At 53.4% G+C, this 24,704-nt stretch overlaps 1 protein-coding gene across 8 annotated transcripts; it reads left to right on the top strand.

Annotated features, from left to right (window-relative positions):
* Nucleotides 1–1,153: 1,153 nt before the first annotated feature.
* NLGN3 (neuroligin 3) lies at nucleotides 1,154–24,369 on the top strand. 8 transcript variants are annotated; one of them, XM_019428672.2, is made up of 8 exons: nucleotides 1,155–1,281; nucleotides 4,492–4,635; nucleotides 5,278–5,337; nucleotides 9,390–9,449; nucleotides 11,238–11,387; nucleotides 18,739–18,924; nucleotides 20,998–21,787; nucleotides 22,399–24,369. In XM_019428672.2, the coding sequence occupies exons 2-8, from the start codon at nucleotides 4,530–4,532 to the stop codon at nucleotides 23,240–23,242; spliced, it is 2,196 nt and encodes a 731-aa protein (XP_019284217.2). In that variant the 5' UTR covers nucleotides 1,155–1,281; nucleotides 4,492–4,529; the 3' UTR covers nucleotides 23,243–24,369. The 8 variants fall into 8 exon arrangements, with proteins under 8 accessions (XP_019284218.2, XP_019284217.2, XP_019284209.2 ...); XM_019428664.2 differs by having other exon boundaries at nucleotides 1,169–1,281; nucleotides 3,982–4,635; XM_019428665.2 differs by lacking the exon at nucleotides 1,155–1,281 and adding an exon at nucleotides 2,602–3,416 and having other exon boundaries at nucleotides 3,982–4,635.
* Nucleotides 24,370–24,704: the final 335 nt, after the last annotated feature.

Raw genomic sequence — 24,704 nt, 5'->3', positions numbered from 1 at the left:
CCTTGGCAGTTTCCCAGGGTGACTGTTGCTTACTCCCATGTTACTATAGAGAAAACCCAAAACTGTTGCTCCAGAGTCACATTTGGAACTGTGGCAGGGTCATTCTCAACCCCTTTGCCTTCAGGTTTGGGGCCCTAGATCTAAGGCTATTCAGGAGAGCCAAATGGTTTACTACAAAGGGGTCTTCTGGTGTGCGCAGCTGGGGCTGGAAGAGGACCAGCCTCAGCCTCGTGGATGGGTGGTACCAGATGATTTGACGACTTCAGGGTACATCCAAGCCATAGTTGCACGGGATCACTGGGAAGTGTCAAGTGTGCTGGCAAAACCAGGAGCACCAATCAATACCCAAGCTCTAAAAAATAAAACAATAAAGTAAAATCCCACTTTGAGGTCCACAACACCCTTGCTCACATGGGACTTACTGAGTTAAAGAGTTGTGCTCACAAGGAATGGAACTCCCCGGCAGGGTCAAGGCAGACCTGGCCAGGGCTTTCTTCCAATCTGTTCTATCCTGCTGCGAACATTCTGAGGAACTACAGGGTTAGGGGCTTAGCTGGGATAAGGGACACTCCGAGGGACTTGGGGTGGGGGGTGGGGGCTAAACAAACTGCACAGGTGCACTACATATACAGAAACCCAACCCTGAGACCCAAAGAGGGCCGGATCTGGAGGGGAGAGACTCAGTGGTGGGACAAGTGGCAGGCTGCTGGTCTCTGTCTGACGTGCTCCAGCAGAAGCAGCAGGAAGGAACAACATTGACCTTTGAGAGAGTGACAGGATGAGAGCAAAGTGCCCCCACCCTCCGCTGGTTGCTGCTAGAGTTGCGCTGGTGCTGAGGAGGGAAGAGGCGATGGATGCTGAGCCAGGTGGAGGCTTGTCTTTTGTAGAGCACGACTGGGGGCTCCTGCAGACAGTGCCTCAGTTTCTCCCTTTGTCTCAAGGTTGCAGGTAAAGTTTGAGCTAGCTGCCCTGGATGATCACCTGTCTTGAAATGAGAGGTGTGCGTGTGAGAGGGAGAGAGGGTGAGCAGAGCGTGCTTGAGCAAAGGAGGAATCGGGCCATGCCCCAGGACTTGAGCCATCTCTGGCACAAAAGGAGTTAATGGCAGGGACCGCGCCCCCCCCGTGTCCGGGCACGCGCAGCGCGCCCCCTCGGTGCGCGGGCACAGCAGCCAGGCTGCCGGAGAGCAGATCTCGGGATTCAGGTGCGGAGCCCTTGGCCTGGAGGCGATATGGGTGGTCCGCGGCCCGGTTCAGTCGCCCGCAACAGCCCGGGGAACAGGTGAGGCCGCCTGCCCCGGTCTCTCATCCTCTAGCTGCCCATACCTTGACCCGATCCTATCCCCTCCCAATCCCGGGCTTCTCCACTCCCCAGCCAGTGCTCCCCATCCTTCTCAACCCCATGTTCTCCATCGGCACTCCTGACCACCAATCCAACCCCCCTCCGCTGCTCTCCTCCACCTCCTCCTTGAATCCCGCATCCCTATCATCCTACCACCCGTGGTACCTCTATTTCCACAGCCTGGCCGCATGCTCCTCAAAATACCCCTACTAAGGGCCCCCAGCCCTATTCCTGTATTGCACATTGCCAGTCCCCCCTCCCCCGCAGTGCAGCCCCATCCCTCTTCCATCATAGCATCTCACAGCCAGGCTCCCTCCCCCACTCTCTGCAGCCCCCCTCCCCCCCAGGCCTTTATCCTATCCTCCCCCATTCCGATGCAGCTCTGTCCCCCAATACCATTCCCAACCCGCGTAGCCCCCAATACTGCAATTCTCAATACCAGTCCATTCCTGCACAATGCCCCTCGCCCAATACTGCTCCAGCCCCAAAAGTACCCCAGATGCCACTCTAATCCCCAGCATTGCCTCCTCCCCTTGTCTTCTCCCAAACTGCAAGTTGGGCCAGGATGGAGATCTTGGCCTTAGGGACTCAGAGCGGGTCTTAGGGTACAGAGGGCGTTTGGGGGTCGGTGGATTTGTCTAGGTGTTCGCGGGGGAGGGGCTGCAGGGAATTGACTCTAGGGGGACTGGCATTTGGCACTGAAGGGTTACAGGGGAAGGAAGCATCCTGAAAGGGTTAATGGAATTTGTGGGGAGGGGCGGCACCGAAGGGGTTAATGGTGGGGGGGGGGGGGTGTTGCCGGCGGGGAAGCCGTGTGAATGAGCGGTCTGTGCCCCAGAGTTGCCATGGAGACGGTGAATGGGGGGATTGTGTGAACTCAGCTGCGGACTATTCCCCCCCCCATACACACACACACCCACTCCCCCCTGCCCCACCTCCCTACTCCTACCCCTTCCTTCCCTTTCCCCTCCTCCCCCCCAACCCGGGTGCATTCTGGGCAGTGTCTGGGATCTAACCCCCATACTTTGCTCCCCATTTCCCCTGAGCCTCCACCCCTTCAGTTGCTTTGCCCGCCCTCCCTCCTCCTCCTCCTCCTTCTTCCCTCCCTCTCTTTCTCCTTCTCTCTCTCTCTCTCTCTCTCTCTCTCTCGCTCTCGCTCTCTCTCTCTCTCTCTCTCTCTAGCTCGCTCTCTCCCTCCCTCTTCTTCCCTCTCCCTTCCGCTCTCTCGCTCTGTCTCTGTCTCTCTGCCTCTCTCTCTCTCTCTCTCTCTCTCTCTCTCTCACACACACACACACACACACACACACACACACACACTCTCATTCCCCTCTCTTGGTAGCCGATTCCGGGCGTTCCCAATCTCCCTCCCCCACCCCTTCAGCCAGTTCTTAAAGGAGCAGGCCAGCAATCTGGGAAGGCGGCAGAAATAGGGAAAACTAAAGTGTGTGTGTGGGTGTGTGTGTGTGTGTGTGTGTGTCCATGCAGCAGTGTCTGTGTGTGCCTGTGTTTATGTGTTGACTGTATAACTGTGTGTCAGAAAGCCCGTATATCTTGAGTGTGCTGTATTTCTGTTTCTGTCTCCACCTATGTGTCACCATTATGCTGTGTATGTCTCTGGATATTTACCTATGTGGTGTGTGTGATTCTGCTTCAGTAAGTCTCTGTGTGTGTGTTTCTGAATGTATTTCTCTGTGATTCTCTGGCTCTGTGAGGCTCTCTGTCTCAGACTGTGGGACTATATGAGGGGATCTCTGTGGGTTTGGAATATATGTCTCTGTGAGTGAATATCGCAGTGTCTGTGATCCTGGCTTGGTCTCTCTCACTCCCTCTTTGAGTCTTTGTGAGTTTATTTCCATGAGGCTCTGAGTGTGTGTCCCCCACACTCCGTTGTTTATTTTACACTGGCTGAGCATCAACAATGCCTGGGGTGCTAGGCAGAGCGGTTTCTGCCTCAGTTCTGGCACTCAGTGTGAATTAGAGATAGCCGACAGAAAGGACCAAGGCTTAAGACTTTGGGAGCAGTGAGGGCTGAAGAGAAATGTACAGGAGGGGCGCAGGAGGGTCTGGGGACTCTGGTGAGTGGCCATCCTGCCCCTTGCCCTGGTTGAGGGTGAGGGGGTCTCTATGTGGGACCTTTTGCCTATATGCTGCTTTTCCAGAACCCCAGAGTGAGGTTCACAATCCTTCCCACTCCTCATGTGGGAGGTCCCCGTGTGGGGTTCCTGGGGCCGGGGGTCTAGAGAGTTCGGTGTTCACTTGTGGCGTGCTCAGGGACCTGGGCTCCATGTCCAGTCATCCCCACCCCCTGCTCCCACATGCTGCTCTGGCTCTAGCTGACCCTGATGAGCTCCATCAGCTGAGGAGTCAGAGTTGGGGACTAGGAGCTTTGCAGTGGCAACAACTGTCACCGTGCCAGTTCCCTAGGATTTTCCAACCATGCCAGGCACCTAGACTGGTTCTGACCAGCAGTGGAGATCATCTGTGGGTCCCTCGAGGCCCTGGCGTGGGAGCGCTCTCCTAACTGTAGGAGAGCAGCCCGAGCCCAGCAGGGCCCCAAAGACCCAGCTAGGCTCCTAGGCTCCTAGGCTCCGTAGCCCTCCCTGACCATCTTGGATGACGCATGCTTCCCTCTTTCCACAGGCCTGTCTGGCCCTGAGGGAGTCCCCTTTGTGAAGCTGTGGTGCTTGGACGACCTCTCTGCATTGCGGGGCACCTGTAGGTGTCCCTCGAGAGCTCAGTCTTGAGGTTCAAGTCAGTGTGGCCATGAAGGGGCTGCCTATGGGGCTGATGCTGTGACCCTGGAGTCTGCCTTTCCTGCCAGTCCCCCTGCCCGGAACATGTGGCTGCGGCTTGGCCCGCCCTCGCTGTCCCTGAGCCCCAAGTCCACCGTTGGCCGGAGCCTGTGCCTCACCCTGTGGTTCCTCAGCTTGGTGCTGAGGGCCAGTACCCAGGCCCCAGCGCCCACAGTCAATACTCACTTTGGGAAGCTAAGGGGTGCCCGGGTACCATTGCCCAGTGAGATCCTGGGGCCTGTGGACCAATACCTGGGGGTGCCCTACGCAGCTCCCCCCATCGGTGAGAAACGTTTCCTGCCCCCTGAGCCACCCCCATCCTGGTCGGGCATCCGGAACGCCACGCACTTTCCCCCAGTGTGCCCCCAGAACATCCACACGGCTGTGCCCGAAGTCATGCTACCCGTCTGGTTCACTGCCAACCTGGATATTGTCGCTACTTACATCCAGGAGCCCAATGAAGACTGCCTCTACCTGAATGTCTATGTGCCCACGGAGGATGGTGAGTGCTGTGGCCAGGCACTGTGCCCTCCCCGCCTCCCACCCGCCCTGTTGTGTTTGTGGCTCGCATGTGGTCGTGTGCCCTGCAGCATGCATCTGTCTGTCTGTGAAAATGCTTCTAACCATCACTCTGCTCGGCCTCCCCCCTTCCTCCTCCCTGTTCTTCCCTCTCCCAGCATTGTCTGAGCTCCCATGTGTGAGTGACACTGTTACCAGGAGGGGCCTGGCCAGGCCTGAGAGCTTTGACAGATCTAGGGCCAGAGTGCTGGATGGGGGTTCCCCGGGGGAGTATGGGTCACTGTTGGCAGCTGCCCGCGGGAGGATGCTGGCTCCACCAGGCCCCCCTGTTGCCATTCCGCCTGCTTTGAAAGGTGGTAGGTGTGTGTGGCCAAGGGAGCTGGGTGCGTGTGGGGGGCGGGGGGCAAGCCTGGTGGGCATTGCTTAGGTGCCTCCTCTTTGGCTAGCTGATGCCTCCTCCCGCGGGGGTCACACTAAGGTAAGTGACAGAAACAAGGAGATGGCGGGACAGGCTCTCTGCCATGTGCCGCCCGCAGAGCAGCTCTTGGGGCCTGGGGTGGGTGGGGGGTGCATGCCCCTGGGCAGAGGCCTCCTGTTATTTTTTAGTTTTTTATTCATTTTACAGTAAAGCGGATTTCCAAGGAATGCGCCCGAAAGCCCAACAAGAAAATTTGTAGGAAAGGAGGTAGGTAGCGAGCCGGCGGGGAGGGAGAGAGAGAGAGAGGGAGGGCTGCCTGCCCACCTGCCCTTGCCCCTGAAGACCCAGCCCTCCTTCAAGTAGCCAGGCTCAGGGGGCGGTTGGTGAGCAGGCATAAGCTCTACCTTATCCAAGGGCCCTGGCTGCTTTTCAGGGAGGATTTGGTGGCCTAAGGCAGGTTCAGAGCAGAAGCAGCAACCCCATTTCTGCCGGTCCCCCCAGCCCCAAGTTCTGCCTTAGTGCATGTGCCAAAGACAGAGCCTGGTAGTTCCACCTCGGGGGAAACTCTAGGCATTTGAGAGGAGCCAGGGACCCTGCTCTCTTCCTGGCTGGGGAGCCACCAGCTCATCCCTCCGTGCTTTTTCCTGGGTCCAAAGTCTAGACTCAGCTCTCTGGCCCTGAAGTTTAGAGCAAAGTTGTCCTGCCACCACGTCTGGCCAGAAGCCTGGCCAACTGACCCTGGCTAGTCTGGTGGCAGACCATGGGGGTCCCTGGGAACTAAGGACTCTGAAGGAGGCACGAGATCCTGAATTTTAAATTTACCCTCTTGCTCGGGAGGAATTTGGTCCCCCTGGGTCAAGGATCTTTCCCGTCCGTTTACCACGTCATGTTTTCCACAAAGCGCTTTCATGCTTAGCTCATAAAATCCTCCCCACGTTTCCGGAAGCTTCTAAGGCCTGAATCAGTTTCCCAATTTTACGGATGAGGAAACGGGCCCAGGGGAGTGACTTGCTGCTGCTCGAGGCCCTGTCGCTGGTCTGTGGCAGAGCTGCGACCCAAACCTGGGTCTCTTGACCCTCGGGGCAGTGTTTTTTTCCACTATAGAACGCAAGGCAACTCCCATCTGCTCATTTTCACCTCCCTGCCTCTGGAAAAAAATGGTGAAATGTGGATGAGCTGGGCCAAATTGGCACCGGGAACAACTTAAGGAACAGGTAGAAAATCACAGCCTGCTCCGTACAACCTGTTGGCAAGCTTGGAGTCTGTTTTCCTTTGAAATCCTAGGGCAGGGTTTCCCTGAGTGGGGCCGGCAGGATTCCTTCGGCCCCGGATGCTCCCCTGCTGAGGAAGTGTCTCCAGGGGCAGATTCCGGGAAGCCACATGCTGAGCCACATGCTGAGCGTGTTCTCCATGCGTTCTTGATGCACCGAGCGGGCCTGCTGCTCTGGGATAGTGCTCCACTACATCCCCACACCCTGCCCAGGACCTCACACGCACTAGGCCATCAGTAGACGCTTCTTTGCACAAAGGAAGGAGCATTCACGGTGCTGCAAAAAAGACTACAGGTCTGTGACCCACAAAGCCTGACTGAGTCGCAGCTCTTCTGCTAACTCACAGTGAGAGACTTCAGGCGCGACTTTTCCCCGTCAGAGCCTCTACATCTGCCTCTGCGGGGAGGGAGGCGTGGAGGAGGGCATAGGGGACCATTGTGGCCTTAACATTCCGTTGGCATGTGAATGAATTCAGGAAGAGGGTCTCGTAGACCTGCTCTTCATGGGTTACTTCCAGGGGCGGTGGTGGGCGAGAGGACGGTAATGACATTCATGATAACCATTTCCTAGGAGGAATGATCTCCCTGGGGTGCCAGCGAGAGCCCAGGGCTGTCTGGTCCTGAGAGTTTGGCTATAGCACTCCCTGGCAGCTCCACTCAAATGCAAACATTTACCTATCATGATTGTTGACTGTGGGCAATGCCCGCGAGCTGGGCACTGTGGGGCTGTGGAGGGATATGAGGCAGAGGAAAGATTTAGAAATAAGTAAAGGCCTCACCACTACTCCAAAGAAGCTCCTATCCTGGTATTGGAACTCAGCTGGTTTAGCTAAGCCTCACAGGCCAAGCTGGGAAGTGAGTTCCAGACAGTGTGGGGGAGGGCATTTGGTCATTTTCCTTGCTTAGATCAGTTCCTTATCTGGGGCCTGGTGGCCATTTGGAACGGAATTACAGTCCCTGCTTCTTGGGGGAGATACGCCCACAGAGGTCATTAGGATTGTGGTGTGGGTAGGGTAGGCAGGACTGGCCTGGTTGGGATCCTGCAGCAGCACAGTGTTGGGACAGGGTATGGTGGTCGGGGTATGGTGGTCGGGCTGGCCGGGTGACCGCCATGGCAACAAGGAGTTGCTCAGCAAGTGCTAAGCTGAAGGAGCAAAGGCATCTGTGCAGAGGAGGCTGGGACCATGCGGCAACCCAGGGACGCTTGGGGGGGGGGGGCGGGGGCTGGGGGCGCCGAGGAGGTGGGGGTAAAGCGGACTCACCTTCTAAGTCAGTGCCCACAGGAAGTAAGGGATTTCTGGGGGAAGACCTGCCCCATCCCCCCACTTTCACCCCCATCAAGCTGGAGGGAATTCACATTTAGGGATGAGGAATTCCTTTCCGTGTGGGGTTCTGTCCATTGCGTGGATGATGCTGTCCCGTGCCCCACAGGATTTCTGAGGGCAGTAACTGGCAGGTGTTAAGACGGTAGGTGCCACTGAAAGTCCGGGAAGCCGGAGGCAGTTTCTGCCCCTCGGGGCCGGGCTCTTGCCCTAGTCGAAAAGCCATTTTGTAATATGAGGGCGGTTCCTGTTTTGATTAATAGCTGTGAGGGAATTCAGTCACCAGAGCCCAGACCAGCTGATAAAGAGGGCTATTTGCTGCCTCCAGGCTGAGAGCATCTGGTGTCACAGACAAGAGGGTAAGCCCTGGGGTGCTGGCAGAATGACCTCAGTCTCCCTACTCTGACCAGCTTCCAGGCAGTAGGTCCTCTTTCTCCACAGCCACGCTCAAGATGCACGTCTCATCAACTTAGAACAGGAAGGAGAGTTGGTGCCAGCTTACCCACAGGTCCTTAATGTCTCTCTTCTCTCCTCCGGTCCCTTCTTTTCTCTCCTTCCCTTCCCTCCCCTCCCCTCCATGCTCCACCTCTTTCTCACTGATGTTTTCCTTCCCTTTCCCCACACCCCCCACCAACCCCGTCCTGGAAAGGTGGCATGGTGCAGTGGAAAGACCATGGGCTTTGGAGTCAAGTAGACCTGGGTTTGAATCTGACCTCTAGCACTTCCTAGCTATGTGATCTTGAGCAAGTCACTTTACCTCTCTGAACCTCAGTTTCCCCATCAGTGAAACAGGAATAGAGACAGTGCCTACCTCATTGGGGTGTAAGGATCAAACCATATGGCAGAAGTAGAGTGTCTGGCACATGGTAAATATTCAGTAGATGGTAGGAGCTATTACCATTATTCCTGTCTCTCTGTCTCCCTCCCTCTCTCTCCATATCTCTTTCTCTCTCTCTCTCTCTCTCTCTTTCTCTCTCTCTCTCTCGTCCCTTTTTCCTTCTCCCTTTTCCTTCTTTCCCTCCCTCCCTCTCTGGCTCTCTCTAGATCTCAGAGCAGCGCTTACTGCTCTTAGACCTGGTTCCTGTGAGCAGGAACCCCATTTGCCATTAGCCAGAGCAGGGGGCCCCAATGAGGAAGACCAGAGGGAAAGCTTCATCTCCCAATTTTTTCCTCTGGGAATCAGGGTCAGCTGAGGCCCAGCTTGAGCCTTCCCACTGGGCCCAGGTAGCTCAGGGCTGGGCACCCCAGTACCCGTCTCTGCCCGAATAGCTCATGTCCATGTCCAACATGCTGGCGATGCCACCTCTCACCCTCAGTGCCTGCCCCTGCTCTCCAGCTCAGCCTGCCTACATACACGTGCACAGCCCCTCCCACCCGGAGGAAATCCTTTCCCTGAGTGGGTCTCTGGCTCTGTGCCCTGGCCCACGGGCTGCTACCTCCTTCCTAACTGGGAAGGTAGTTGGTTGAGATGGGCTGTTGGGGGCAGGGAGGCGTGGTAGGGAGGTGCAGGGAGGCCAGCACCGCAGGGGTCTGCAACACCATCCTCCTGATGAAGGTCTGGGCCTCAGCCCACCCATTCCCTCAGTTCTTGCCATCCCTCCTGCCTGTCCTGGGCCCAAGCCCAGAGCTGGCTTGCTGGGCCACACTGCAGTCATGCTGTTTTTGAATTCTCTCTCTGTTTTGTTCTCTGTTCTGTGCTGTTGTGTCTCCCCGTGTCTGGTCCCCAGGATCCGGCGCTAAGAAACAGGGCGAGGACTTAGCGGATAATGACGGGGATGAAGATGAAGGTATTTGGGGGCTGCAGGGTGCGGCGGCTGGTGCATGGCACAGAGCCCCTCCCCCTCTCGATGGGGAGAAGCCCCGTCTGTCTGTCTGTCCGTCCGTTGGTGTGTTTCTGTTCCTCTATGAGGCTGTTGGGCTGTTCATCCATCTTTGGCCTGGTTGGCCGCTGGGAGTTCCAGGGTGATGGACACGGCTGGCTGGAGCAGGGGACCACAAACAGAGCCATGGGGAAGGCATCCTCCTCGCCCCGGTCCCCTACCGCCCCCCCGCTCCGTCCTCAGTCCTCCAGTAGAAGCAGCCACTGCCAGAGACAGCTTCCTCCCCCATCTTCTGTGGTTCATGGGCACCTGCCCCGACTGATCAGCAGGGAGAGTGGAGAGAAAGCAGGGCTGAGGGAGGGCGAGGAGAGGCGTGAAGGAAACCGGATGGCGAGGAGATACCTGTGTTTCATTGCGGAGGCCCCTGTGTGTTAGGGGGAGACTGGCTCCTGGGAGAGGGGCCCAGCAAGATGTTGCACTGAGGAGTGAGGCAGTGACAACTGAAGGGGCTGGAGCATAGCACTACCGAGAACCTCCACGGCCATCTCCCAGAAAGAGAGACTCGGCCTCAGGGCCAGGGGCTGTGATAGGCTCAGGACAGGGCCAGAAAGGCTGAGGGCTACAGTGCCAGGCTGAGGCCAGGACACCACAGCCCAGTTAGTAGATGGCATGAGATCCTTGCGTGATGGTTGAACCAGTCTTCCTTCCTCCTTGGGAAAACAGGGTGTATTTGCTTGGCAGCAGAGAACATCCCCTTCCACCTCCCTGCCCTGGCCCTGCCCACCCCCCGGGGGGGGCCAAGCAGCTCAGGGGGAGCCCCACTGGTGGCTGGTAGGGCCGTGCCGCTGGGGCAGAGTGTTGTTGGTCCAGCTCACACACTGAGAGGCTGCAGGTGGAGGTGGTCAGGTGGAGAGCTTTCTCTAGACGGCCCAGCCCCAGTGCCACTGTGCCGCCTGGACTTAGGAGCAGGCGGCTTGAAGGTCTCTCCTTGAATGGCCTCTGGGGAGGCTCCACCTTCATCTTAATGCTGACTGGGGGCGGGGGTCTCTCTCCTTCTTAGTTCTGGCCCTCTCCTCTTCCCCATCCCCTGTGCTTCCAGTTAAGTCTGCCTGGTGCCTGGGGAGAATGGGGTAAATGAGCACATGGCTGAGAAACCATGTCAGTAAGGTTCCCCCCACCCCATCTCTGCCATTCACCCCCTTTTACCCACACCCTTCCTTGTTCTCTCCCTGTGCCACCCCTTATTCCCACCCCTCTTGTCTCTGTCTGCACTGGGGGGCCAGCTGCTGCCAATGGTCATATTTCCATGTAACTGGTCTAGTCTTGGGGGTTTCAGGGCTCGCCAGCCCCTGCTCTCTGAAGCCATGTCAGGTCCCAGGACCCCTGGGTGCCCAGGGCAGGGACTCACTCGATTCACCTAAGAGAACAGCCCTTCCTTTTCCTCCTGCTCCCCGTCCCCAGAGCCCAGCCATGGCCTACCTGAGCCTGGATGTATCAGGCATGGCTGACTGCCTTCAGCTGTGAGGCTGAAACCAGAGTCTTTACAAACATCACTCAAGTCCAACTCTGGCCAAGTCTCTGGCTGATGCTTGAGCTCCAGGCTGAGCAGTCCCCATGAGTCCTGCCCTCAGAGCTGGCGGTGGTGTCCTGGCACCTGGGATAGCTTTGCTGCCCACACCCCCCCAGGGCTGGCTGGAGGGGGTGAGGGAGGAAGGGCATCCTACCCAGCCTGTGTCTTACCCCTTCTCCTTGCAGACATCCGGGACAGTGGCGCTAAGCCTGTCATGGTCTACATCCATGGAGGCTCTTACATGGAAGGGACAGGCAACATGATTGATGGCAGCGTCCTCGCCAGTTATGGCAACGTCATCGTCATCACCCTCAACTATCGTGTTGGGGTGCTAGGTACGGTTCCTTGCTAGGTGCCTAGAAGGAAGCCTGGGTTCTCAGGGAAGGAGGAAAGAATGCTGGGGACTTAATGCTGGCCTTGGTTCTCTAGCTGGTGCTAATGCCCATAGTCAAAATGTTGTTATCACATGGCCCCTCCCCAAGTGCTGGAAGCTCCTGGAATGTTCAGCTGCCACTGGAAATTCAATTCAACCCCCACACCTTCTCTGTCTTTTTTTAAAATGTATTTTGTTGTTGTTTTTATTTTCATGTTTTTTATATATTTTTGAGAGAGCCCAAGTGGGGAAGGGGCAGAGAGAGGGGGACAGAGGATCTTAAGCGGGCTCTGTGCTGACAGCAGCAAGCCCGATGCAACCTCCACACCTTCTCTTAAGTCTCAAGCCAGGTCTCTGCTTTCAGACTTTTGCTTCGCTGAGTTTTGCAGGGCCCATTAATTTTCTGGTGTCCTTCCCTCATCCCTGCCCACCCATGCCCACATCCCTAAAACCTCCACACATACAGGGATATTCCTCCTAGCCAGTCACATATCCACACACCCACGTACCCTCACATGTTCACACATCCACACTTCCCACCATACACCTCCATGCTTATGATCATTTCTCACGTACCCCACAAATACACACATACAACTGTAAACATATAGGCGCCCCACATCCACACCTACAAACTCCCTCTCACATACACACGTTCCCCTGCCACTCCATATACTCCCCACACATACAGTTTTCCCACACACACATATCCTCGTACCCATATACCTCTGTACACTCTACATCCATACCCCATACGTACGCAGTTATCTCCCACTCTCCCCATTCCCATAGATCTCTCCCTCCACATCTCCATATCCACATCTATACTCATACACACTACACACGCCCACATTCCCACTTCCTTCTACCCCCATGTATATGCTCTATGCAAAGACCCACACCCCGCACATTCACATCTACACATAAACCCCACACACGTATACCTTAAATGCATATACATATTCCTTCCACACATACACACACATCCCTGTATCCCCCTTCACAGCCCACTTACTCCAACACCCACATACACATATGTCCCTCACCTTCCCCACATGAATACAAACCAACATTCCCCCCTCCCTATGCATATACATCCATACCTGCACGTCCACACCTCCCCACCCCACGCTTACACAAATACGACAGACACACACACATACACACACACACACACCTCCTATCCTTGCTTCCACATCTATGTATGCATCCTGCACACTACACTTATGTATCTCCCCACCATATGTAGATATCCATAGGCCTCCAGCACATGTACCCACATTCTTACATACACATACATACATAGACACTCTTCCCATACATACAGCCAGTGTACATATGTACATATTCCCCCACCCTACCCAACAAATATGTACACATCCATATACCCACACCTGGCCATCCAAACTCATCTGTGCACATACTCCTGTACTCACCCCCACACCGGAGCATACCCCATATGTCCATACCCTGTATATACACACAGACACATTTCTACTACTCTCTCCATGCCTACCTCCCCTTATACTCCCACCCCATTATACAAATGCACCGCCACACATACACACTAATTTCCCAAACGACTCCTCATCCATACCCATGTGCCCTTCCGCACACGTAGTCTGCCGTCCACCCGCTTGTTTGGGTGATTTAAATGTATATGCATTTAAATCTGTGCTGTATCTTCCTTGGTGACTCTTTTTATTTTATTTTATTTTATTTTATTTTATTTTATTTTATTTTATTTTATTTTATTTTATTTTATTTTATTTTATTTTATTTTATTTTTCCTTGGTGACTCTTAATGCCTATCTGTGGCCAAGGTCCTGAGGTAAACAAGTACCTTAGAGCGTGTGACTACACATACAGGGTCTGGCTCCCTTTCAGATGCCCACTCAGGCCTCAGAGGGCACATGCGGTCACATATCCTGTACTTTCATGAGGAAGACAACTTCTTCGCTGGTGGGCTTGTATCTTCAAAGTTCCAGTGAGGGGTCTAGGCTATACATCAGGTCTGTAGGCCTGGATGCCGCACCAGCAAGGGCATGATTTATTCCATGGCCAGTTGGCTGACAGGACCTTATTTTACGTATTTATTTTTTATTTTTGTATAATTTGTTTTAATGTTTATTCTTGAGAGAGAGAGGGAGAGACAGAGAGAGAGAGAGAGAGAGAGAGAGAGAGAGAGAGTGAGCATGAGCGTGCACAAGCAGGGAGGGGCAGAGAGAGAGGGAGACACAGAATCGGAAGCAGGCTCAGGCTCCAAGCTTACAGGACCTTATTTTAATTTGCTTCTGAGTGTACTGTTTTTGCCAGTTCTAATCCCAGAGGCCCTGGTGCTTCAGTTCTGGGAGCAGTTTATGAACACGGAAAGGCAAATTTTTCTTGACTTACTCTTAACGCTATGTGGGGTAGCAAGACACCTTTTTTTGGGTTTAGACAGGAGACATGATATTCCCTGAAAAAAGTGGAGCCCATGTCCCTTCGGTGGCATCTGGATAGTGGGCATGAAGCGTGCAAGGCCTCTCTCCCTGGTCTCTCTTGGCTGGCTACTGGGTTTGCGTTGCGTGATTCTGCCGCTGCTCCTCCGTCTTTATGAGTTGCCCCAGACATCACAGGAAGGCTCCCTTAAGTGTTCTGTCCTGTTGAGGAAGGGGATCTGAGTCTCTGACAGTAAAAATGGTACCATGAAGGTGGCTGTAAATATACACACTCGGGCTGCACAGTCCCTGAAGGGTATACAGGAGTAAGGTCACATAGGTATACAGGCACACATACCCAGTAGCTGAAGGCCAAAAGTAATTTGCTACTTTATTTATTTGAGAGAGATTGACTGCGAGTGGGGGGGAGGGTGAGAGGGAGAGAGAGAGAGAGAGAGAGAGAGAGAGAGAGAGAGAGAGAGAGAGAGAATCTCAAGCAGGCTCCACACTCAGCAAGGAGCCCTGATGCAGGGCTCGATCCCACGACCCTGGGATCATGACCTGAGCAGAAATCAAGAGCCGGACGCTTAACCTACTGAGCCGCCCAGGAGCCTGTACTACTTTATTTTCTTAGTGAGAGTGATAGAAAATATTCCATTCAGCTGCTTTTATTGTTTTAAAAATTTTTAATGTTTATTTATTTTTGAGAGAGAGAGAGAGGGAGACAGAGAATCCAAAGCAGGCTCCGTGCTGTCAGCACAAAGCCAGATGTGGGGCTCAAACCCATGAACTGTGAGATCATGACCTGAGCCGAAGTCGGATGCTCAACCAACTGAGCTACCCAGGCAGCCTCAGCTGCTTTTAAAAATTAGGAACACAAAGTTCCATTCCATTATTTTTACTGGAAAGCCCAGAGAGTACCAAGAATATGCTTCAGTTCCATATTATTGGACCAGCTGGGGTTGCAGGAGAAGAAAGAGTGGAGGAGCAGGGAAAAGAGGGGAGAAAAGTAAGGAAGAGGGGCGGGGGGAGAAATGGGGAAAAGAGTGACACAGAGAAAGGAGGCAGAAGGAGAGATTCAGGATCTGAAGCATCACCTGAGAGCTGTGGGCTGCACAGAAGGCTGTTGCAAGTGAGTGCTCCCTGTGGTATCCCAGTTTGCCGATTACTGCACAACTGTTCTTTGGGCTTCTATATCCTTTAGGCTTCCTAACCTTTGGGGGAGTCTTGGACCCCTTTGAGATTCTAATGAGAGCTATGGATTCTGCCCCATAAAAATGTGCACACACAAACCTATAGAAATGGTTCCATGGATACCACCAAAACTCATCCCTGGAACTCAGGTTAAGACACCCCCCCCCCACTGCCACTTTACCACCTCCTCTCATTTGGATAACCAGAACAGCACATCTGGGGGCAGGAATACTGTAAAGCCTTGGTTTGCGAGCACAATTCGTTCCGGGAACATGCTTATAATCCAAAGGACTCGTATATCAAAGTGAATTTCAAGAACCATTGGCTCCAGTTGTGATCATGAATGTCAGTTTGGTATCACGTACTACTTGTAACACAAGACATTGCTCATTTATCAAGTTAAAATTTATTAGAGGTGTTTGCTCGTCTTGCAGAACACTCACAGAACAAGCTACTCGCAATCCAAGGTTCCACCGTATTATTCTTTGGACTTCAGCAGTTAATGATCATGATAATATTACCCAGACCTCAGGAGTCATAAACTGAGATTCGGTCAGAAGTTCCCCACCCCTTCCTGTGTACCCTACACTGCCTGCTCTGGAACACAAATGTAATCAATGAGCCACTGATTGGATTCTGGGTCCATACAAGATGTTTTTGTCTCTTGATGCCAGATGCAGAACATAGATTTGTCCCTGACACTTGGGGACTTTGCTGTGTAGCTGAGACTGTCATTTTGTTTCTCAAAGCATCCCAGATCAGGCGGCCAGTTTTGGACTCCAGTTACATGCAAACATTCAGCCTCCCTTCGGCTTCTCTGGAAGCACTGAGCCCAAAAAGATGGTTTACTCTGAGGTGCTTGTTTGGACATCTTGAGTGATTCATTTATTTGGAGAATGTCACAGGCCAGTCCGTGGATCCCATCCTATTATTTGAGGAACCCCCATGGGGCTTGAGACCAACAAAAGAAAAGGACCCCAGCAGGATATAGGATGTGGACATCCCTGGGGCTGAGGAAGTAGGGGTTTGCCAATTCTGGGTGCTAGAATTTAATCCTACATCTTTGCTCAGGTACCCTCCAGGCAAACTGAAAACCTGGTAAACGTCAAGCGTTGAGTGACAGAGATATCTGGTTTGGGTACACTGTGCCAGATTCCCTCATCTCCTGTTGACAAGCAGCTAACCATGTACTGCAGTTTAAACTTGGACCCAGGGAGACTGTCTCAGATTTGTTCTGACAGTTCACGGAGTTTGGGATTTCAGCCCTCACCCTCACGTGGTTTCCATGGATGGCTGAGTTACTGGGGAACTAGCAGCGAGTGACTGCTCTCCCAGACTGCCAGGTTTTGTGTGCTCGTGGTCAGTCATGTTGGATCCAGCTTGATCCCGTCGGATAATAGCTCTTCACGCAGGACTGTTGTAGTAGGTACATTTGACATGGCGTCATCCGCGTGCTTTATGCCTCTCATCCCGAGGTTCATGGGAGCCTGGGAGCAGAAAGTGATGGTTGACTCCTCCACCCAGCCCTTTCAGGCCTTTGTTCCTAACCCAGGGAATCGATACATGTTGCACAAATCTCCTTTACCACATTCAAGCGCAGGCTCTTCTGCTGGTAGGACAGATGTATTTGACACATTTCAGTGAACGATACCTCACCTCAGCCAAGGCTGAAGCCAAGTCTACTGTTGCTTTAAAAAAGAGAAAAGGGAAAGAAAATATGGAGGAGGGAGAAAGGAAGGGAGAGAGGACAGGCGGGCTAAGAGAAGCACATGGTGGTTTTTGCCAGAGGGTCTCAGGCTCAGACAGCTGGGTTGTGTCTTGGTCAGCACACTTTTTAAGACTCGCAGCAGAAGCTTCAGTTTGTGAATGGGCCAGGCAAAGGAGAAGCTGGTTCCCTTGTCTAGAGGAACAAGGGCTCCTCCGTTCATCCTTATTCAGGCTCTCTCTAATTCCTTCACGTTTCCTCACCAGGAACCTGAGGCTAAAGAGGGCTTGCGACTAGGTCCTGAGAGGAATAACTAAGTGCTTTACATACTTAATTGTACCAAACATAAATTAATAACACCCTTGAAGAGGATGAAATGAGCCCTTCTGCCGAAGCTAGAAACAGAAGGACTTGAGAAAGACAGTGATGAGGTCTTGTGCCTGCCTGAATCCATTTGAACCTGGCTTCTGCCCCTGGACTGCCAGAGAGCTCTCTGTGAGTGGAGGGAGCCTCCTCGAACATGACCTCGCACAAAGTTCATCCCAGGTGCTGCCACTGAGCTTTGAAATGTGGGGTCAAAAAATACTGAGCCAGGTATGGGTTTCTAACGTGTAGGAGTGCCACAGCTATGCACCTAGGAAGAACCCTTCCGAAAGCCCAGGGCAGGAGAAGGTAGAGCCTTCCAAGGAGCCTAGGGATCAAGGAACAGAGATGAAATGAGACAGCAGGATCAGTTTGAAATGGAAGCAGGGTGTGTGGGGGGAAATATAGGACATCTCTGTGGGATAGCCAGCAGGTGGGCGGGAAGGTAGTCTCCATGGCAACAAGTCTCCACAGCAGCAAATCCCAGCAGGTGGGTGGGAAGGTAGTCTCCATGGTGACATGTCTCCTCAGCAGCAAATCCCAGTGGGTGGGCGGGCTGGCGGGAAGACCTGTTTCTGTGGTAACACACTGCACCGACTTCCCGATTTCTCCACCAGATGAAAAACATGGTCCAACCCAGTGGTTTTCTAACTTTAGCAGGCATCAGAATCACCTGGAGAGCTTGTTAGAAACACAGATTGCTGGGCCTCCTCCCCAGAGTTTCTGATTCATTAGGTCTTGGAGGAAGGGAAATGAGAACCCGTCCTGACAATGAGAGGAGAGGGGCCACCTGAGGCCTGGGAACGAGGTGCAGATGGACTACCTCATACAGGAAGGGCAGGGAGAGCTTAGGAATTGTTGCCTCTTGGGATCTTCACTTCCTTCAGAGAGGAGAGGAAGGGGAAAGAGAAGTAACTTTAGATTTACCAAGTGCTGAGCATATTAGAGATGCTTAGGTTCGTTTTATGCTTGCTACAACCCTTTAAGCATTTTTTGAAAGTTTATTTGTTGATTTTGAGAGAGAGCGAGCATGAGCACGGGAGGGGCAGAGAGAGACAGACAGAGACAGAGAATCCCAAGCAGGCTCCATGCTGTCAGCACAGAGCCCAACACGGGGCTCCATCTCACAAACTCTGAGATCATGACCTGAGCCGAAATCAAGAGTTAGATCCTTAACCGACTCAACCACCTGGGTGCCCCAACCCTTTGAAACATTTTTATCTCCATTGTACAGAAGAGGAAATTACAGCCCACAGATTTTCAATAACTTGCCCAAGGCTATATGGCTAGTAAGCGGTAGAGTCAGGACTCGAGCCAAGGACCATCTGACTCCAGGACCCCTGCTCTTCACTTCCTGCATTTTACCCCCAACTCGCAGCTGGAAGCATCCCCTTGGATAGTGTGCAGACCCCTCCCTTCAAACTGGAGAATGGGTGGGGGGCCAGGAGCCGGTCCTTCCTATATGGGTGGTGCTGGGCCTTGCAGAAAGAAGCAATGGTGTATAGTAGCTAGGCAGAAAGAACCACGCTGCGTGCTCATCCTCTGTCCTTGTGCCCCCATCTGCCTGCCATTATAACTCAAATCTGCCATCCCTCTGCCTTTACCGTCCTCATGCCCTCTGTTGAATCCAGGTTTCCTGAGCACTGGCGATCAGGCTGCCAAGGGCAACTATGGGCTCCTCGACCAAATCCAGGCCCTCCGCTGGGTGAGTGAGAACATTGCCTTCTTCGGTGGTGATCCCCGCCGAATTACCGTCTTTGGCTCAGGCATCGGTGCATCCTGTGTCAGCCTCCTCACGCTGTCGCATCACTCTGAGGGTGAGTAACACTTGGGGCAAAACCTGAACTAGAGAAGTGTCGGGCCTCCTAGGCTCCGGCGTGCCCAGGGGGATCAGCAGGCCCTCTTCTGACATTTCGGTATCCCTGTGGGGAGATGTGGGTTGGAAATGTTTCTCTAGGGGAAAGAAGGAATTCGCCCAGTGTGAGAGAGGGAAAGAGACAATCCTGTTTATATCCTGAGAAAGTAAGATCCTCTTTCTGATGTGGGAGTCAGATTTGGGTGACTGGAAGCAGACAGTCTCTCTGAAGGGACAGTGGTTTTTGGGAGGCCAGGGAGGGGGGGACAGGGGAAATCCTTCAGTTTGGGAAGGACATGTGACTTCAGCGTAGATATCCGGGGTGGGAATTCATTTTTAGGTGTAAGAAACACTCATTCTCTGCCTTTCTCTGAAAAGCAAGTCTGTACAAGAGGGGAACAGTCCTTGAGCGAGGAGATGGGTCTGAAGTGAGGATCACTGACCTGCGCGGTGGGCTTTTTCTAAGGGATTGGGGGTCTGTTAGCAGACTCCAGACCTCCTCCCAGGGCTGTATAACCCTCCTAAGGGAGACTCTCATTTTTACCGAAGGAAAGCCTCTATCCTTGCCATGGGTCCCTCTGCCAGTGAGTCTTCCAAGCAAGCCAAACAGGCCCTTTTTGGCTCAGCAGGAAAAGTTCTCTTCACCCTGGACTCTAGAGCACATTCTATCTCTGAGAGGCAAACGTGAGCTTCTCATGAAGAAGAGATCTTCCTGAAATAGGTGCCCTTCTTTGAAGTGAGGAAATCTGTGGGAGAGGACAAGGTTTTTTGTCGAAGTCAACCCTGTGAGTTAGTGATATTGTCACAGGAAGACTGTCAGTCTCTCTTTGAAGAAGGGCTGTCTCTCTGAGAGAGAAAAATCACCTTCTCTGACCTAGAAATTCTGTCTCTGTCCCTCCAGGGACTACCCTGGTGAGGGAACACCATTGTGGGACCTGCATCACGCCTTAGAATGTGTTTCTAGGTGACAGTAATGGGGATGGGAATCTCATTCTCCACAAAGGAGGGTGAAGTGACTGGCTGTGAGGGTGTCCCTGTCTGAAAAGCGGAACGGTGTCTCTTCCGATTTCCCTGGGGGGAGAAGGCCTTTCTTGGAGTGGTGCTGTATTCTGTCTCCTAAGGGTCCTGGCTGCTGCAAAGCGTTGTTCTCTGCCTTTCTGCAATTGATTCATGGAGAAAAAGCAAGGCTGTCTCTTAAGTAGCAATCTATATTTCTTTCCCTCTCTTTCTACCCATGCAAACTGCCTTTCTCTTAGAGGAAAGGAATTGTGTGCCTGGGGGCCAGATTATTATCCCTCACTTGGGAATGTTGGGGCCAAGGAGATCATGATATCCCTTCCCCCCCCCGGGGAGGGGGGACAAATCACCCACTTTTTGAGTTTGGGGGACTGGCTCTCTGTTGGCCAGGGGGAAACTGGATCTGAGGCATCAGTAGCTTCAGCAAAAGGAAACTCTCTGTGGAGACTACACCCTGGGAGGGCACGTTCCCTGGAGACTTTCACACCCCAAGGCCTTTGCCCTCGGGAATCGTTCCCCAAACTCCCAGAATGTGAGGCTCTCTCCTGCCTGCGTTTCTCATCTCTCATGAAAAAGACCCCTTTGTGGCAGAAGCGCCAGCTCCCTGGTGGTGCGCTGGCACAGAGCTGGGCCCAGCTGGGCAGGAAGCAAGGAGGGAAGACAAGGAGAGATAAAGAGAGGGAGCATAAGGAAGCTGATGCCTGGGACCCAAGGGGTTAATTCTTTCTGGCATTCCCTTAACCCTCAAGTTACCAACCGTCCTCCCAGAACAAGGAAGCAAGAAAGCAGGCAGGGGTCCAGTCGGCGCAGGGGCCCGGCAACCCCTCTGCTGGTCCTAATCCATCATCCCAGCCAAAAGGTTTGTTCTTCTTGCATAGCTCATTCCACCCATAGGGCAGCCTCAGTAACAAAGGAAGGAGTGAGGAAATGTTGTAGTGTGTCCCTCAGGGACAGGCAAGGGAGGCCTAGGCTGTGGGTGACGTGACAGGTCTGATGTGGTGCCGCCTGTCTTCTGCAGGGCTTTTCCAGAGGGCCATCATCCAAAGTGGTTCTGCTCTGTCCAGCTGGGCTGTGAACTACCAACCAGTGAAGTATACCAGCCTGCTGGCAGACAAGGTAGGCTGTAACGTGCTAGACACAGTGGACATGGTGGACTGTCTTCGTCAAAAGAGTGCCAAGGAGCTGGTAGAGCAGGACATCCAGCCAGCCCGCTACCACGTGGCCTTTGGCCCTGTGATTGATGGCGATGTCATTCCTGATGACCCTGAGATTCTCATGGAGCAGGGCGAGTTTCTCAACTATGACATCATGCTAGGTGTCAACCAGGGCGAGGGTCTCAAGTTTGTGGAAGGGGTGGTGGACCCTGAGGATGGTGTCTCTGGCACTGACTTTGACTACTCAGTCTCCAACTTCGTAGACAATCTGTATGGCTATCCTGAGGGTAAGGACACCCTGCGGGAGACCATCAAGTTCATGTACACAGATTGGGCAGACCGTGACAATCCTGAGACCCGCCGCAAAACACTGGTGGCGCTCTTCACTGACCACCAGTGGGTGGAGCCCTCGGTGGTGACCGCTGATCTGCATGCCCGCTACGGCTCACCTACCTACTTCTACGCCTTCTACCATCACTGCCAGAGCCTCATGAAGCCTGCTTGGTCAGATGCAGCTCATGGGGACGAAGTACCCTACGTTTTTGGTGTCCCTATGGTAGGCCCCACTGACCTCTTTCCCTGCAATTTCTCCAAGAATGACGTTATGCTCAGCGCTGTCGTCATGACCTACTGGACCAACTTTGCCAAGACCGGGTAAGGAGAAGTTGGGGGGTTGTTCTTCTTTGGGACCCCAGCATGCCCTCCCCTCTGCTCCTCTGTCTGAACCTCTTCCATCATCTCCTTTTTTAAAGATACTCCCAAAATCTTGCTTGGTAAACTCTTCCACCCCCTTCCTTCTTCCTTCTTTTGAGTCGTGCAATTTCTCGAAAATTTTGTTGAGGCTCAGAACTCACCTAGCACTAGGACCAAGCAGGAATGAGAGTTACCAGCAGACCTATTGGGGTTCAAGGTTAGATGGTCAGAGGCCTGGTGCATAAAGAGCCTTTAAAGGGTTCTTGGAAAAACTAGGCAGCTGAAAATATTGATGGATGCAACGTAGCACGTGAGAAGAAAAAGCATCTACAGCATGACTTTACAGGATAGGCACAGGGAACGATGAGTTTCCATGATGCAGTGGGCAATAGGAATTCAGGGCTTGGGGAAGAGGAGGGGTATGGACAGAAGGAGGGACCCTGAAAAACATGGAAATGGTGGGCAGTTACAGACTATGGACGAGGTTCAGAAGTGGGTGTGAGAGGAAGAATTCTGGGCCCTTTCCTCTTGTAGGTAGAGTGGTGACCCCAGATTTCCATGTGGTATTTCAGGGATCCCAACAAGCCGGTCCCCCAAGATACCAAGTTCATTCACACCAAGGCCAACCGCTTTGAGGAAGTGGCCTGGTCCAAATACAATCCCCGAGACCAGCTCTACCTTCACATCGGGCTGAAACCAAGGGTCCGCGATCATTACCGGGCCACTAAGGTGGCCTTCTGGAAACACCTGGTGCCCCACCTATACAACCTGCATGACATGTTCCACTATACGTCCACAACCACCAAAGTGCCGCCCCCGGATACCACCCACAGCTCCCACATCACCCGCAGGCCCAACGGCAAGACCTGGAGCACCAAGCGGCCAGCAATCTCCCCTGCCTACAGCAATGAGAATGCCCAAGGGTCCTGGAACAGGGACCAGGATGCAGGGCCACTCCTGGTGGAGAACCCTCGTGACTACTCCACTGAATTGAGTGTCACCATCGCTGTGGGGGCTTCCCTCCTGTTCCTTAATGTTCTGGCCTTCGCTGCCCTCTACTACCGCAAGGACAAACGGCGTCAGGAGCCCCTGCGGCAGCCTAGCCCTCAGAGGGGAGCCGGGGCCCCTGAATTGGGAGCTGCTCCTGAGGAGGAGCTGGCAGCGTTACAGCTGGGCCCCACCCACCATGAATGTGAGTCTGGCCCCCCCCATGACACACTGCGCCTCACTGCGCTGCCTGACTACACACTGACCCTGCGACGCTCCCCTGATGACATCCCACTCATGACACCCAACACCATCACTATGATTCCCAACTCCCTGGTAGGGCTGCAGACATTGCACCCTTATAACACCTTTGCCGCAGGGTTCAACAGTACTGGCCTGCCCCACTCACACTCCACTACCCGGGTATAGCTCCAGCCTAGAGCACAGCCTATCTCCTGGCTTCCTCCCTCCCAGATCCACGAACACACATGCACACAGACACACAGCCACAGACACACATACACACACATACACACACATACACACACACACATTCCGACATATATGTATACGCACGCACCCACACCCAACAGCAGACCCACCTGCACAAACAGATGGATGTGGACATGCACCCGCATGTACAAAAACACAAATAAGGAAGTAAACCTGAACAAACCCTTCAAACGGGGACGCAAATGAGTCCTTGGGAAACTGAGGACCCGTGGAACAGCAGCTGAAGCCAGCTCCCTGAGCCTGATCACAGACATTCCTGGGGGCCTGAAAGCACCAGCTGGACACCCCCCTTGGTGCTCGCCTTCCGCCTCTCTTGGAACTGCACCACCGACCAACTCCAGACTTGGGAGCTTTAAAGAGCAGGGTAGCTCTTTCTCCCCCAGACTTGGTCTTTTTTCTGGGTCTTGTTTTTGTTGATTTTTAAAACAATTTTGGAACAAATGCCTCTCCAACCCATGAGTGCAAAAGGCTCTGGAAGGGAGGCTCCAGGCCCAGGTCTCTCTGTCTTTGGAACCCCCAGCGCTCACACAATCCGACCAAGAAACATGACCCCAAGAAAGAAACAGATTTGAGCAAGACCATGGGGTGGAAGGAGGAAGGGGCTACCGCTGGATGGGGTTGGAGGGCCATAGGGGGAGTACCCTCCAGCCATCTCTGTGCCCCTGTGGATGGCTGCAGAGACTGCAGGGTGACCTGCTTTCCCCAAAGGCCGCACGCACTGGCCTGGCTAGACCAGGGGACCCTATATTTGGTGAATGAGGTTCTAGTGGAGGCCATGTCATTATTGGGCCCCTGGGTGTAATCTGGATTCCGCCTCTGCCCTTGGGGTAATGGTATCAGAAATTCGCCCCATTTTCTTTACAGAGTCTCTTTTGTGTCTGTCATTTCTCTTTCAAAAAGGCAGTGTTTTTTGTTGTTGTTGGCTTTTTTTTTTTAAAGAAAAGTTCTTAAAACACTAACGGAAACCCATGGAGTTTGTCCTTTGTAAAATTTTAAACACAGTGTCTTGATATAAAAATAAAAAATCCAGTTAGCACTCCCAATCTGCCTCCCTTGCACAGGCCTTGCCCCAACAGACGCCCCCAGCAGGGCACCTCTGTGGGCTCAGAATCCAGCCTGCCTCTGCATCCCATGCCTTTAAGCTGAGACAAGTCTGGGCTGCACTCTGCTGGCCCCCCTGCACACATCAAGGCCTGTCCAATCTTAAGCAGGTTGCTGCCCCCATAACGTGCCCCACCAAGTCCCCCCAACACTCTGGGTTCCTGCAGCTGAAGCCTTCTCTCAGCACCACAGGCCTCCTAATGAAATGGCAAAAATAACACTTCCTCCTCCTCCTCCTCCCCTCCTACTCCTTCTCCTCCCCCTCCCCCACTTTCTC

Source organism: Panthera pardus, unplaced genomic scaffold, assembly GCF_024362965.1.
Source record: "Panthera pardus isolate Hobbes unplaced genomic scaffold, ASM2436296v1 HiC_scaffold_27, whole genome shotgun sequence".
Classification (NCBI taxonomy): Eukaryota; Metazoa; Chordata; class Mammalia; order Carnivora; family Felidae; genus Panthera; species Panthera pardus.
This window is presented reverse-complemented; position numbering and strand designations above follow the sequence as displayed.